The sequence below is a fragment of the Salvelinus alpinus genome, chromosome 5 (genome assembly GCF_045679555.1).
Source record: "Salvelinus alpinus chromosome 5, SLU_Salpinus.1, whole genome shotgun sequence".
In the NCBI taxonomy this organism is placed as follows: Eukaryota; Metazoa; Chordata; class Actinopteri; order Salmoniformes; family Salmonidae; genus Salvelinus; species Salvelinus alpinus.
This window is the reverse complement of record NC_092090.1, coordinates 4,115,175-4,132,280: the sequence shown is the minus strand read 5'-3', so window position 1 is coordinate 4,132,280 and position 17,106 is coordinate 4,115,175. Positions and strand designations below refer to the sequence as shown.

The 17,106-nt window shown below is 50.0% G+C and overlaps 1 protein-coding gene across 1 annotated transcript in view; it reads right to left on the bottom strand.

Annotated features, from left to right (window-relative positions):
* Positions 1–835: 835 nt before the first annotated feature.
* The window catches only part of slc7a10a (solute carrier family 7 member 10a), an 80,287-nt gene continuing 64,016 nt past the window's right edge, over positions 836–17,106 (bottom strand). Inside the window, exons 10-11 of the mRNA XM_071400393.1 lie at positions 14,247–14,424; positions 836–1,492 (exon numbers count right to left, since the gene is read on the bottom strand). Coding sequence (XP_071256494.1) covers positions 1,389–1,492; positions 14,247–14,424 — 282 coding nt within the window. The 3' untranslated portion in view covers positions 836–1,388. The remainder of the gene's footprint in view (positions 1,493–14,246; positions 14,425–17,106) is intronic.

The window sequence follows — 17,106 nt, the reverse complement described above, 5'->3', positions numbered from 1 at the left end:
GGCTGTGAGGGGGCTCGTTCAGTCATTGTGTTTATCGGAGGCTGTGAGGGGTCTCGTTCAGTCGTTGTGTTTATCCGAGGCTGTGAGGGGCCTCGTTCAGTCATTGTGTTTATCCGAGGCTGTGAGGGGTCTCGTTCAGTCATTGTGTTTATCCGAGGCTGTGAGGGGGTCTCGTTCAGTCATTGTGTTTATCCGAGGCTGTGAGGGGGGGGGGTCTCGTTCAGTCATTGTGTTTATCGGAGGCTGTGAGGAGGGGCCTCGTTCAGTCATTGTGTTTATCCGAGGCTGTAGGGGGGGGGGGTCTCGTTCAGTCATTGTTTTTATCCGAGGCTGTGAGGGGGGCCTCGTTCAGTCATTGTGTTTATCCGAGGCTGTGAGGGGTCTCGTTCATTCATTGTGTTTATCGGAGGCTGTGAGGTGGGTCTCGTTCAGTCATTGTGTTTATCGGAGGCTGTGAGGGGTCTCGTTCAGTCATTGTGTTTATCCGAGGCTGTAGGGGGGGGCTCGTTCAGTCATTGTGTTTATCCGAGGCTGTGAGGGGGGGTCTCGTTCAGTCATTGTGTTTACCCGAGGCTGTGAGGGGCCTCGTTCAGTCATTGTGTTTATCCGAGGCTGTAGGGGGGGGGTCTCGTTCAGTCATTGTGTTTATCCGAGGCTGTGAGGGGTCTCGTTCAGTCATTGTGTTTATCCGAGGCTGTGAGGGGTCTCGTTCAGTCATTGTGTTTATCCGAGGCTGTGAGGGGCCTCGTTCAGTTGTTGTGTTTATCGGAGGCTGTGAGGGGACTCGTTCAGTCATTGTGTTTATCGGCGGCTGTGAGGGGGGGGGGGGGGGCTCGTTCAGTCATTGTGTTTATCGGAGGCTGTGAGGGGTCTCGTTCAGTCATTGTGTTTATCCGAGGCTGTGAGGGGCCTCGTTCAGTTGTTGTGTTTATCGGATGCTGTGAGGGGCATCGTTCAGTCATTGTGTTTATCCGAGGCTGTGAGGGGCCTCGTTCAGTTGTTGTGTTTATCGGAAGCTGTGAGGGGCCTCGTTCAGTCATTGTGTTTATCCGAGGCTGTGAGGGGGCTCGTTCAGTCATTGTGTTTATCCGAGGCTGTGAGGGGGCTCGTTCAGTCATTGTGTTTATCCGAGGCTGTGAGGGGCCTCGTTCAGTCATTGTGTTTATCGGAGGCTGTGAGGGGTCTCGTTCAGTCGTTGTGTTTATCCGAGGCTGTGAGGGGCCTCGTTCAGTCATTGTGTTTATCCGAGGCTGTGAGGGGGCTCGTTCAGTCATTGTGTTTATCCGAGGCTGTGAGGGGGGTCTCGTTCAGTCATTGTGTTTATCCGAGGCTGTGAGGGGTCTCGTTCAGTCATTGTGTTTATCCGAGGCTGTGAGGGGGGGTCTCGTTCAGTCATTGTGTTTATCCGAGGCTGTGAGGGGGGTGATCTCTGACAGGTCTTCTTGGGGGAACACCACGAAACACAGCTTCTGACCCACGTAGGTCACACACTCTGGAACAGAACAGACAGGCAGCGGGGTCAGAGACATATACAGTAAAGTCCCTGACCTCAACACTTGACTCAAGATGATAGTGTTTGGGTGTCTTCTGGAAAAGCAGGCTTGTACTGCCCTCTAGTGGTAGATCACAACTTCATGACAAAAATGTAATTCTGCTGTAACACACACATCCTGCAGACGGCAGCATGTCATTCTGCTACCTTATCAGTGTCGATACGGAGACGGCAGCATGTCATTCTGCTGCCTTATCGGTGTCGATACATTGACGGCAGCATGTCATTCTGCTGCCTTATCAGCATGTCATTCTGCTGCCTTATCAGTGTCGATACGGAGACGGCAGCATCTCATTCTGCTGCCTTATCAGTGTCGATGCGGAGACGGCAGCATGTCATTCTGCTACCTTATCGGTGTCGATGCAGAGACGGCAGCATGTCATTCTGCTGCCTTATCAGTGTCGATGCAGAGACGGCAGCATGTCATTCTGCTGCCTTATCAGTGTCGATACGGAGACGGCAGCATGTCATTCTGCTACCTTATCGGTGTCGATGCAGAGACGGCAGCATGTCATTCTGCTACCTTATCAGTGTCGATGCAGAGACGGCAGCATGTCATTCTGCTGCCTTATCAGTGTCGATGCGGAGACGGCAGCATGTCATTCTGCTACCTTATCGGTGTCGATGCAGAGACGGCAGCATGTCATTCTGCTGCCTTATCAGTGTCGATGCGGAGACGGCAGCATGTCATTCTGCTGCCTTATCAGTGTCGATGCGGAGACGGCAGCATGTCATTCTGCTGCCTTATCAGTGCCGATGCAGAGACGGCAGCATGTCATTCTGCTGCCTTATCAGTGTCGATGCAGAGACGGCAGCATGTCATTCTGCTGCCTTATCAGTGTCGATACGGAGACGGCAGCATGTCATTCTGCTGCCTTATCAGTGTCGATACGGAGACGGCAGCATGTCATTCTGCTGCCTTATCAGTGTCGATACGGAGACGGCAGCATGTCATTCTGCTGCCTTATCAGTGTCGATGCAGAGACGGCAGCATGTCATTCTGCTGCCTCATCAGTGTCGATGCAGAGACGGCAGCATGTCATTCTGCTGCCTTATCAGTGTCGATACAGAGAAGGCAGCATGTCATTCTGCTGCCTTATCAGTGTTGATACAGAGACGGCAGCATGTCATTCTGCTACCTTATCAGTGTCGATACAGAGACGGCAGCATGTCATTCTGCTACCTTATCAGTGTCGATACAGAGACGGCAGCATGTCATTCTGCTACCTTATCAGTGTCGATACGGAGACGGCAGCATGTCATTCTGCTGCCGTATCAGTGTCGATACAGAGACGGCAGCATGTCATTCTGCTACCTTATCAGTGTCGATACGGAGACGGCAGCATGTCATTCTGCTGCCTTATCAGTGTCGATACAGAGACGGCAGCATGTCATTCTGCTACCTTATCAGTGTCGATACAGAGACGGCAGCATGTCATTCTGCTGCCTTATCAGTGTCGATACAGAGACGGCAGCATGTCATTCTGCTACCTTATCAGTGTCGATACAGAGACGGCAGCATGTCATTCTGCTGCCTTATCAGTGTCGATACAGAGACGGCAGCATGTCATTCTGCTGCCTTATCAGTGTCGATGCAGAGACGGCAGCATGTCATTCTGTTACCTTATCAGTGTCGATACAGAGATGGCAGCATGTCATTCTGCTACCTTATCAGTGTCGATGCAGAGACGGCAGCATGTCATTCTGTTACCTTATCAGTGTCGATGCGGAGACGAAAGCATGTCATTCTGCTGCCTTATCAGTGTCGATGCAGAGACGGCAGCATGTCATTCTGATGCCTTATCAGTGTCGATGCAGAGACGGCAGCATGTCATTCTGCTGCCTTATCAGTGTCGATGCAGAGACGGCAGCATGTCATTCTGCTGCCTTATCAGTGTCGATGCAGAGATGGCAGCATGTCATTCTGATGCCTTATCAGTGTCGATAGAGAGACGGCAGCATGTCATTCTGCTGCCTTATCAGTGTCGATGCAGAGACGGCAGCATGTCATCCTGCTACCTTATCAGTGTCGATACAGAGACGGCAGCATGTCATTCTGCTGCCTTATCAGTGTCGATGCAGAGACGGCAGCATGTCATTCTGTTACCTTATCAGTGTCGATACAGAGATGGCAGCATGTCATTCTGCTACCTTATCAGTGTCGATGCAGAGACGGCAGCATGTCATTCTGTTACCTTATCAGTGTCGATGCGGAGACGGCAGCATGTCATTCTGCTGCCTTATCAGTGTCGATGCAGAGACGGCAGCATGTCATTCTGATGCCTTATCAGTGTCGATAGAGAGACGGCAGCATGTCATTCTGCTACCTTATCAGTGTCGATACAGAGACGGCAGCATGTCATTCTGCTGCCTTATCAGTGTCGATGCAGAGACGGCAGCATGTCATTCTGCTACCTTATCAGTGTCGATACAGAGACGGCAGCATGTCATTCTGCTACCTTATCAGTGTCGATGCAGAGACGGCAGCATGTCATTCTGTTACCTTATCAGTGTCGATGCAGAGACGGCAGCATGTCATTCTGCTACCTTATCAGTGTCGATACAGAGACGGCAGCATGTCATTCTGCTGCCTTATCTGTGTCGATACGGAGACGGCAGCATGTCATTCTGCTGCCTTATCGGTGTCGATACAGAGACGGCAGCATGTCATTCTGCTGCCTTATCAGTGTCGATGCAGAGACGGCAGCATGTCATTCTGCTACCTTATCAGTGTCGATGCAGAGACGGCAGCATGTCATTCTGCTGCCTTATCAGTGTCGATGCAGAGACGGCAGCATGTCATTCTGCTGCCTTATCAGTGTCGATATAGAGACGGCAGCATGTCATTCTGCTGCCTTATCAGTGTCGATGCAGAGACGGCAGCATGTCATTCTGCTGCCTTATCAGTGTCGATGCAGAGACGGCAGCATGTCATCCTGCTACCTTATCAGTGTCGATACAGAGACGGCAGCATGTCATTCTGCTGCCTTATCAGTGTCGATGCAGAGACGGCAGCATGTCATTCTGCTGCCTTATCAGTGTCGATGCAGAGACGGCAGCATGTCATTCTGCTGCCTTATCAGTGTCGATGCAGAGACGGCAGCATGTCATTCTGCTGCCTTATCAGTGTCGATGCAGAGACGGCAGCATGTCATTCTGCTGCCTTATCAGTGTCGATGCAGAGACGGCAGCATGTCATTCTGCTGCCTTATCAGTGTCGATGCAGAGACGGCAGCATGTCATTCTGCTGCCTTATCAGTGTCGATACGGAGACGGCAGCATGTCATTCTGCTACCTTATCAGTGTCGATACAGAGACAGCAGCATGTCATTCTGCTGCCTTATCAGTGTCGATGCAGAGACGGCAGCATGTCATTCTGCTACCTTATCAGTGTCGATACAGAGACGGCAGCATGTCATTCTGCTACCTTATCAGTGTCGATACGAAGACGGCAGCATGTCATTCTGCTGCCTTATCAGTGTCGATACAGAGACGGCAGCATGTCATTCTGCTGCCTTATCAGCATGTCATTCTGCTGCCTTATCAGTGTCGATACAGAGACGGCAGCATGTCATTCTGCTACCTTATCAGTGTCGATACGGAGACGGCTGCATGTCATTCTGCTACCTTATCAGTGTCGATACAGAGACGGCAGCATGTCATTCTGCTACCTTATCAGTGTCGATGCAGAGACGGCAGCATGTCATTCTGCTGCCTTATCAGTGTCGATGCAGAGACGGCAGCATGTCATTCTGCTACCTTATCAGTGTCGATACAGAGACGGCAGCATGTCATTCTGCTGCCTTATCAGTGTCGATGCAGAGACGGCAGCATGTCATTCTGCTACCTTATCAGTGTCGATACAGAGACGGCAGCATGTCATTCTGCTACCTTATCAGTGTCGATGCAGAGACGGCAGCATGTCATTCTGTTACCTTATCAGTGTCGATGCAGAGACGGCAGCATGTCATTCTGCTACCTTATCAGTGTCGATACAGAGACGGCAGCATGTCATTCTGCTGCCTTATCAGTGTCGATACGGAGACGGCAGCATGTCATTCTGCTGCCTTATCGGTGTCGATACAGAGACGGCAGCATGTCATTCTGCTGCCTTATCAGTGTCGATACAGAGACGGCAGCATGTCATTCTGCTGCCTTATCAGTGTCGATGCAGAGACGGCAGCATGTCATTCTGCTACCTTATCAGTGTCGATGCAGAGACGGCAGCATGTCATTCTGCTGCCTTATCAGTGTCGATGCAGAGACGGCAGCATGTCATTCTGCTGCCTTATCAGTGTCGATGCAGAGACGGCAGCATGTCATTCTGCTGCCTTATCAGTGTCGATGCAGAGACGGCAGCATGTCATTCTGCTGCCTTATCAGTGTCGATACGGAGACGGCAGCATGTCATTCTGCTGCCTTATCAGTGTCGATGCAGAGACGGCAGCATGTCATTCTGCTGCCTTATCAGTGTCGATATAGAGACGGCAGCATGTCATTCTGCTGCCTTATCAGTGTCGATGCAGAGACGGCAGCATGTCATTCTGCTGCCTTATCAGTGTCGATGCAGAGACGGCAGCATGTCATCCTGCTACCTTATCAGTGTCGATACAGAGACGGCAGCATGTCATTCTGCTGCCTTATCAGTGTCGATGCAGAGACGGCAGCATGTCATTCTGTTACCTTATCAGTGTCGATACAGAGATGGCAGCATGTCATTCTGCTACCTTATCAGTGTCGATGCAGAGACGGCAGCATGTCATTCTGTTACCTTATCAGTGTCGATACAGAGACGGCAGCATGTCATTCTGCTGCCTTATCAGTGTCGATACAGAGACGGCAGCATGTCATTCTGCTGCCTTATCAGTGTCGATACGGAGACGGCAGCATGTCATTCTGCTGCCTTATCGGTGTCGATACAGAGACGGCAGCATGTCATTCTGCTGCCTTATCAGTGTCGATACAGAGACGGCAGCATGTCATTCTGCTGCCTTATCAGTGTCGATGCAGAGACGGCAGCATGTCATTCTGCTGCCTTATCAGTGTCGATGCAGAGACGGCAGCATGTCATTCTGCTACCTTATCAGTGTCGATGCAGAGACGGCAGCATGTCATTCTGCTGCCTTATCAGTGTCGATGCAGAGACGGCAGCATGTCATTCTGCTGCCTTATCAGTGTCGATATAGAGACGGCAGCATGTCATTCTGCTGCCTTATCAGTGTCGATGCAGAGACGGCAGCATGTCATTCTGCTGCCTTATCAGTGTCGATGCAGAGACGGCAGCATGTCATCCTGCTACCTTATCAGTGTCGATACAGAGACGGCAGCATGTCATTCTGCTGCCTTATCAGTGTCGATGCAGAGACGGCAGCATGTCATTCTGTTACCTTATCAGTGTCGATACAGAGATGGCAGCATGTCATTCTGCTACCTTATCAGTGTCGATGCAGAGACGGCAGCATGTCATTCTGTTACCTTATCAGTGTCGATGCGGAGACGGCAGCATGTCATTCTGCTGCCTTATCAGTGTCGATGCAGAGACGGCAGCATGTCATTCTGATGCCTTATCAGTGTCGATAGAGAGACGGCAGCATGTCATTCTGCTACCTTATCAGTGTCGATACAGAGACGGCAGCATGTCATTCTGCTACCTTATCAGTGTCGATGCAGAGACGGCAGCATGTCATTCTGCTGCCTTATCAGTGTCGATGCAGAGACGGCAGCATGTCATTCTGCTACCTTATCAGTGTCGATACAGAGACGGCAGCATGTCATTCTGCTGCCTTATCAGTGTCGATGCAGAGACGGCAGCATGTCATTCTGCTACCTTATCAGTGTCGATACAGAGACGGCAGCATGTCATTCTGCTACCTTATCAGTGTCGATGCAGAGACGGCAGCATGTCATTCTGTTACCTTATCAGTGTCGATGCAGAGACGGCAGCATGTCATTCTGCTACCTTATCAGTGTCGATACAGAGACGGCAGCATGTCATTCTGCTGCCTTATCAGTGTCGATACGGAGACGGCAGCATGTCATTCTGCTGCCTTATCGGTGTCGATACAGAGACGGCAGCATGTCATTCTGCTGCCTTATCAGTGTCGATACAGAGACGGCAGCATGTCATTCTGCTGCCTTATCAGTGTCGATGCAGAGACGGCAGCATGTCATTCTGCTACCTTATCAGTGTCGATGCAGAGACGGCAGCATGTCATTCTGCTGCCTTATCAGTGTCGATGCAGAGACGGCAGCATGTCATTCTGCTGCCTTATCAGTGTCGATGCAGAGACGGCAGCATGTCATTCTGCTGCCTTATCAGTGTCGATGCAGAGACGGCAGCATGTCATTCTGCTGCCTTATCAGTGTCGATACGGAGACGGCAGCATGTCATTCTGCTGCCTTATCAGTGTCGATGCAGAGACGGCAGCATGTCATTCTGCTGCCTTATCAGTGTCGATATAGAGACGGCAGCATGTCATTCTGCTGCCTTATCAGTGTCGATGCAGAGACGGCAGCATGTCATTCTGCTGCCTTATCAGTGTCGATGCAGAGACGGCAGCATGTCATCCTGCTACCTTATCAGTGTCGATACAGAGACGGCAGCATGTCATTCTGCTGCCTTATCAGTGTCGATGCAGAGACGGCAGCATGTCATTCTGTTACCTTATCAGTGTCGATACAGAGATGGCAGCATGTCATTCTGCTACCTTATCAGTGTCGATGCAGAGACGGCAGCATGTCATTCTGTTACCTTATCAGTGTCGATACAGAGACGGCAGCATGTCATTCTGCTGCCTTATCAGTGTCGATACAGAGACGGCAGCATGTCATTCTGCTGCCTTATCAGTGTCGATACGGAGACGGCAGCATGTCATTCTGCTGCCTTATCGGTGTCGATACAGAGACGGCAGCATGTCATTCTGCTGCCTTATCAGTGTCGATACAGAGACGGCAGCATGTCATTCTGCTGCCTTATCAGTGTCGATGCAGAGACGGCAGCATGTCATTCTGCTGCCTTATCAGTGTCGATGCAGAGACGGCAGCATGTCATTCTGCTACCTTATCAGTGTCGATGCAGAGACGGCAGCATGTCATTCTGCTGCCTTATCAGTGTCGATGCAGAGACGGCAGCATGTCATTCTGCTGCCTTATCAGTGTCGATATAGAGACGGCAGCATGTCATTCTGCTGCCTTATCAGTGTCGATGCAGAGACGGCAGCATGTCATTCTGCTGCCTTATCAGTGTCGATGCAGAGACGGCAGCATGTCATCCTGCTACCTTATCAGTGTCGATACAGAGACGGCAGCATGTCATTCTGCTGCCTTATCAGTGTCGATGCAGAGACGGCAGCATGTCATTCTGTTACCTTATCAGTGTCGATACAGAGATGGCAGCATGTCATTCTGCTACCTTATCAGTGTCGATGCAGAGACGGCAGCATGTCATTCTGTTACCTTATCAGTGTCGATGCGGAGACGGCAGCATGTCATTCTGCTGCCTTATCAGTGTCGATGCAGAGACGGCAGCATGTCATTCTGATGCCTTATCAGTGTCGATAGAGAGACGGCAGCATGTCATTCTGCTACCTTATCAGTGTCGATACAGAGACGGCAGCATGTCATTCTGCTACCTTATCAGTGTCGATGCAGAGACGGCAGCATGTCATTCTGTTACCTTATCGGTGTCGATGCAGAGACGGCAGCATGTCATTCTGCTACCTTATCAGTGTCGATACAGAGACGGCAGCATGTCATTCTGCTGCCTTATCAGTGTCGATACGGAGACGGCAGCATGTCATTCTGCTGCCTTATCGGTGTCGATACAGAGACGGCAGCATGTCATTCTGCTGCCTTATCAGTGTCGATACAGAGACGGCAGCATGTCATTCTGCTGCCTTATCAGTGTCGATGCAGAGACGGCAGCATGTCATTCTGCTACCTTATCAGTGTCGATGCAGAGACGGCAGCATGTCATTCTGCTGCCTTATCAGTGTCGATGCAGAGACGGCAGCATGTCATTCTGCTGCCTTATCAGTGTCGATATAGAGACGGCAGCATGTCATTCTGCTGCCTTATCAGTGTCGATGCAGAGACGGCAGCATGTCATTCTGCTGCCTTATCAGTGTCGATGCAGAGACGGCAGCATGTCATCCTGCTACCTTATCAGTGTCGATACAGAGACGGCAGCATGTCATTCTGCTGCCTTATCAGTGTCGATGCAGAGACGGCAGCATGTCATTCTGCTACCTTATCAGTGTCGATACGAAGACGGCAGCATGTCATTCTGCTGCCTTATCAGTGTCGATACAGAGACGGCAGCATGTCATTCTGCTGCCTTATCAGCATGTCATTCTGCTGTCTTATCAGTGTCGATACAGAGACGGCAGCATGTCATTCTGCTACCTTATCAGTGTCGATACGGAGACGGCTGCATGTCATTCTGCTACCTTATCAGTGTCGATACAGAGACGGCAGCATGTCATTCTGCTACCTTATCAGTGTCGATGCAGAGACGGCAGCATGTCATTCTGCTGCCTTATCAGTGTCGATGCAGAGACGGCAGCATGTCATTCTGCTACCTTATCAGTGTCGATACAGAGACGGCAGCATGTCATTCTGCTGCCTTATCAGTGTCGATGCAGAGACGGCAGCATGTCATTCTGCTGCCTTATCAGTGTCGATGCAGAGACGGCAGCATGTCATTCTGCTGCCTTATCAGTGTCGATGCAGAGACGGCAGCATGTCATTCTGCTGCCTTATCAGTGTCGATGCAGAGACGGCAGCATGTCATTCTGCTGCCTTATCGGTGTCGATACAGAGACGGCAGCATGTCATTCTGCTGCCTTATCAGTGTCGATACAGAGACGGCAGCATGTCATTCTGCTGCCTTATCAGTGTCGATGCAGAGACGGCAGCATGTCATTCTGCTACCTTATCAGTGTCGATGCAGAGACGGCAGCATGTCATTCTGCTGCCTTATCAGTGTCGATGCAGAGACGGCAGCATGTCATTCTGCTGCCTTATCAGTGTCGATGCAGAGACGGCAGCATGTCATTCTGCTGCCTTATCAGTGTCGATACGGAGACGGCAGCATGTCATTCTGCTGCCTTATCAGTGTCGATGCAGAGACGGCAGCATGTCATTCTGCTGCCTTATCAGTGTCGATATAGAGACGGCAGCATGTCATTCTGCTGCCTTATCAGTGTCGATGCAGAGACGGCAGCATGTCATTCTGCTGCCTTATCAGTGTCGATGCAGAGACGGCAGCATGTCATCCTGCTACCTTATCAGTGTCGATACAGAGACGGCAGCATGTCATTCTGCTGCCTTATCAGTGTCGATGCAGAGACGGCAGCATGTCATTCTGTTACCTTATCAGTGTCGATACAGAGATGGCAGCATGTCATTCTGCTACCTTATCAGTGTCGATGCAGAGACGGCAGCATGTCATTCTGTTACCTTATCAGTGTCGATACAGAGACGGCAGCATGTCATTCTGCTGCCTTATCAGTGTCGATACAGAGACGGCAGCATGTCATTCTGCTGCCTTATCAGTGTCGATACGGAGACGGCAGCATGTCATTCTGCTGCCTTATCGGTGTCGATACAGAGACGGCAGCATGTCATTCTGCTGCCTTATCAGTGTCGATACAGAGACGGCAGCATGTCATTCTGCTGCCTTATCAGTGTCGATGCAGAGACGGCAGCATGTCATTCTGCTGCCTTATCAGTGTCGATGCAGAGACGGCAGCATGTCATTCTGCTACCTTATCAGTGTCGATGCAGAGACGGCAGCATGTCATTCTGCTGCCTTATCAGTGTCGATGCAGAGACGGCAGCATGTCATTCTGCTGCCTTATCAGTGTCGATATAGAGACGGCAGCATGTCATTCTGCTGCCTTATCAGTGTCGATGCAGAGACGGCAGCATGTCATTCTGCTGCCTTATCAGTGTCGATGCAGAGACGGCAGCATGTCATCCTGCTACCTTATCAGTGTCGATACAGAGACGGCAGCATGTCATTCTGCTGCCTTATCAGTGTCGATGCAGAGACGGCAGCATGTCATTCTGCTACCTTATCAGTGTCGATACAGAGATGGCAGCATGTCATTCTGCTACCTTATCAGTGTCGATGCAGAGACGGCAGCATGTCATTCTGTTACCTTATCAGTGTCGATGCGGAGACGGCAGCATGTCATTCTGCTGCCTTATCAGTGTCGATGCAGAGACGGCAGCATGTCATTCTGATGCCTTATCAGTGTCGATAGAGAGACGGCAGCATGTCATTCTGCTACCTTATCAGTGTCAATACAGAGACGGCAGCATGTCATTCTGCTACCTTATCAGTGTCGATGCAGAGACGGCAGCATGTCATTCTGTTACCTTATCAGTGTCGATGCAGAGACGGCAGCATGTCATTCTGCTACCTTATCAGTGTCGATACAGAGACGGCAGCATGTCATTCTGCTGCCTTATCAGTGTCGATACGGAGACGGCAGCATGTCATTCTGCTGCCTTATCGGTGTCGATACAGAGAGGGCAGCATGTCATTCTGCTGCCTTATCAGTGTCGATACAGAGACGGCAGCATGTCATTCTGCTGCCTTATCAGTGTCGATGCAGAGACGGCAGCATGTCATTCTGCTACCTTATCAGTGTCGATGCAGAGACGGCAGCATGTCATTCTGCTGCCTTATCAGTGTCGATGCAGAGACGGCAGCATGTCATTCTGCTGCCTTATCAGTGTCGATATAGAGACGGCAGCATGTCATTCTGCTGCCTTATCAGTGTCGATGCAGAGACGGCAGCATGTCATTCTGCTGCCTTATCAGTGTCGATGCAGAGACGGCAGCATGTCATCCTGCTACCTTATCAGTGTCGATACAGAGACGGCAGCATGTCATTCTGCTGCCTTATCAGTGTCGATGCAGAGACGGCAGCATGTCATTCTGCTGCCTTATCAGTGTCGATGCAGAGACGGCAGCATGTCATTCTGCTGCCTTATCAGTGTCGATGCAGAGACGGCAGCATGTCATTCTGCTGCCTTATCAGTGTCGATGCAGAGACGGCAGCATGTCATTCTGCTGCCTTATCAGTGTCGATGCAGAGACGGCAGCATGTCATTCTGCTGCCTTATCAGTGTCGATACGGAGACGGCAGCATGTCATTCTGCTACCTTATCAGTGTCGATACAGAGACAGCAGCATGTCATTCTGCTGCCTTATCAGTGTCGATGCAGAGACGGCAGCATGTCATTCTGCTACCTTATCAGTGTCGATACAGAGACGGCAGCATGTCATTCTGCTACCTTATCAGTGTCGATACGAAGACGGCAGCATGTCATTCTGCTGCCTTATCAGTGTCGATACAGAGACGGCAGCATGTCATTCTGCTGCCTTATCAGCATGTCATTCTGCTGCCTTATCAGTGTCGATACAGAGACGGCAGCATGTCATTCTGCTACCTTATCAGTGTCGATACGGAGACGGCTGCATGTCATTCTGCTACCTTATCAGTGTCGATACAGAGACGGCAGCATGTCATTCTGCTACCTTATCAGTGTCGATGCAGAGACGGCAGCATGTCATTCTGCTGCCTTATCAGTGTCGATGCAGAGACGGCAGCATGTCATTCTGCTACCTTATCAGTGTCGATACAGAGACGGCAGCATGTCATTCTGCTGCCTTATCAGTGTCGATGCAGAGACGGCAGCATGTCATTCTGCTGCCTTATCAGTGTCGATGCAGAGACGGCAGCATGTCATTCTGCTGCCTTATCAGTGTCGATGCAGAGACGGCAGCATGTCATTCTGCTGCCTTATCAGTGTCGATGCAGAGACGGCAGCATGTCATTCTGTTACCTTATCAGTGTCGATGCAGAGACGGCAGCATGTCATTCTGTTACCTTATCAGTGTCGATGCAGAGATGGCAGCATGTCATTCTGCTGCCTTATCAGTGTCGATGCAGAGACGGCAGCATGTCATTCTGCTGCCTTATCAGTGTCGATGCAGAGACGGCAGCATGTCATTCTGCTGCCTTATCAGTGTCGATGCAGAGACGGCAGCATGTCATTCTGCTACCTTATCAGTGTCGATGCAGAGACGGCAGCATGTCATTCTGCTGCCTTATCAGTGTCGATGCAGAGATGGCAGCATGTCATTCTGCTGCCTTATCAGCATGTCATTCTGCTGCCTTATCAGTGTCGATACAGAGACGGCAGCATGTCATTCTGCTGCCTTATCAGTGTCGATACAGAGATGGCAGCATGTCATTCTGCTGCCTTATCAGTGTCGATACAGAGACGGCAGCATGTCATTCTGCTGCCTTATCAGTGTTGATGCAGAGACGGCAGCATGTCATTCTGCTACCTTATCAGTGTCGATACGGAGACGGCAGCATGTCATTCTGCTGCCTTATCAGTGTCGATATAGAGACGGCAGCATGTCATTCTGCTGCCTTATCAGTGTCGATACAGAGACGGCAGCATGTCATTCTGCTACCTTATCAGTGTCGATACGGAGACGGCAGCATGTCATTCTGCTACCTTATCAGTGTCGATGCAGAGACGGCAGCATGACTGTGGTTGTGGTTGTCTTACCTACCTTAGTTGAATGACTGTAAGTTGCTCTGAGTCAGAGCGTCTGGTGAACGACGTGACAAGGACATGCAATACGAGGAGTGTAGGAGTCACTCACCCACAACCCTGTAGACACATCTGGGCTTGTCCTTCCAGTGGACTCCGACGAAGTAGACGGGTACCCCGGTGAGCATGATGACGATCCCCATGCCACACACCACGGGCTCCGAGTACAGGCTGAACCCCAGCAGCACCGCCCAGAACACCAGGTAACTGATAGGGACCAACACACTCACCTGAAAGGAGAGGGGGAGGAGGGAGAGGAGAGAAGGGGAATGAGGAGAGGGTAGAGGGAGGGGGGAGAGACGAGGGAGGATGGGGGAGAGGGAGGAGGGAGATTGATTGATTTATTTGACAGTGAACAAACGGGCCGGGGAGGACGGGGGAGAGGGAGGGACGGGGAGGACGGGGGAGAGGGAGGGCCGGGGAGGACGGGGGAGAGGGAGGGCCGGGGAGGACGGGGAGAGGGAGGGCCGGGGAGGACGGGGGAGAGGGAGGGACGAGGAGGACGGGGGAGAGGGAGAGGGAGGGCCGGGGAGGACAGGGGAGAGGGAGGGCCGGGGAGGACGGGGGAGAGGGAGGGCCGGGGAGGACGGGGGAGAGGGATGGCCGGGGAGGACGGGGAGAGGGAGGGACGAGGAGGACGGGGGAGAGGGAGAGGGAGGGCCGGGGAGGACAGGGGAGAGGGAGGGCCGGGGAGGACGGGGGGGGGAGAGGGAGGGCGGGGGAGGACGGGGGAGAGGGAAGGCCGGGGAGGACGGGGGAGAGGCAGGGCCGGGGAGGACGGGGGAGAGGGAAGGCCGGGGAGGACGGGGAGAGGGAGGGCCGGGGAGGACAGGGGAGAGGGAAGGCCGGGGAGGACGGGGAGAGGGAGGGCCGGGGAGGACGGGGGAGAGGGAGGGCCGTGGAGGACGGGGGAGATATAGCACCAGATATAGTAGCATTAGATATAGTAGCAGCAGATATAGTAGCAGCAGATATAGTAGCACCAGATATAGTAGCACCAGATATAGTACCACCAGATATAGTAGCAGCAGATATAGTAGCACCAGATATAGTAGCACCAGATATAGTAACACCAGATATAGTAACACCAGATATAGTAGCATCAGATATAGTAGCAGCAGATATAGTAACACCAGATATAGTAGCAGCAGATATAGTACCACCAGATATAGTAGCAGCAGATATAGTAACACCAGATATAGTAGCAGCAGATATAGTAGCATCAGATATAGTACCACCAGATATAGTAACACCAGATATAGTAGCATCAGATATAGTAGCATCAGATATAGTAGCATCAGATATAGTAGCATCAGATATAGTAGCATCAGATATAGTAGCATCAGATATAGTAACACCAGATATAGTAGCACCAGATATAGTACCACCAGATATAGTAGCATCAGATATAGTAGCACCAGATATAGTAGCACCAGATATAGTAGCAGCAGATATAGTAGCATCAGATATAGTAGCAGCAGATATAGTAGCAGCAGATATAGTAGCATCAGATATAGTAGCATCAGATATAGTAGCATCAGATATAGTAGCATCAGATATAGTAACATCAGATATAGTAGCATCAGATATAGTAACATCAGATATAGTAGCATCAGATATAGTAGCATCAGATATAGTAGCATCAGATATAGTAGCACCAGATATAGTAGCATCAGATATAGTAGCATCAGATATAGTAGCACCAGATATAGTAGCATCAGATATAGTAGCATCAGATATAGTAGCACCAGATATAGTAGCACCAGATATAGTAGCATCAGATATAGTAGCATCAGATATAGTAGCACCAGATATAGTAGCAGCAGATATAGTAGCAGCAGATATAGTAGCATCAGATATAGTAGCAGCAGATATAGTAGCACCAGATATAGTAGCACCAGATATAGTAGCATCAGATATAGTAGCATCAGATATAGTAGCACCAGATATAGTAGCAGCAGATATAGTAGCAGCAGATATAGTAGCATCAGATATAGTAGCATCAGATATAGTAGCATCAGATATAGTAGCACCAGATATAGTAGCACCAGATATAGTAGCATCAGATATAGTAGCATCAGATATAGTAGCACCAGATATAGTAGCAGCAGATATAGTAGCAGCAGATATAGTAGCATCAGATATAGTAGCAGCAGATATAGTAGCATCAGATATAGTAGCAGCAGATATAGTAGCACCAGATATAGTAGCACCAGATATAGTAGCACCAGATATAGTACCACCAGATATAGTAGCACCAGATATAATAGCATCAGATATAGTAGCAGCAGATATAGTAGCATCAGATATAGTAACACAAGATATAGTAGCATCAGATATAGTAGCATCAGATATAGTAGCACCAGATATAGTAGCACCAGATATAATAGCATCAGATATAGTAGCAGCAGATATAGTAGCACCAGATATAATAGCATCAGATATAGTAGCAGCAGATATAGTAGCATCAGATATAGTAGCACCAGATATAGTAGCATCAGATATAGTAGCATTAGATATAGTAGCATCAGATATAGTAGCAGCAGATATAGTAGCATCAGATATAGTAGCAGCAGATATAGTAGCATCAGATATAGTAGCATTAGATATAGTAGCAGCAGATATAGTAGCATCAGATATAGTAACACCAGATATAGTAGCAGCAGATATAGTAGCAGCAGATATAGTAGCATCAGATATAGTAGCAGCAGATATAGTAGCACCAGATATAGTAGCATTAGATATAGTAGCAGCAGATATAGTAGCATCAGATATAGTAGCAGCAGATATAGTAGCACCAGATATAGTAGCACCAGATATAGTAGCATCAGATATAGTAGCATCAGATATAATAGCATCAGATATAGTAGCATCAGATATAGTAGCATCAGATATAGTAGCACCAGATATAA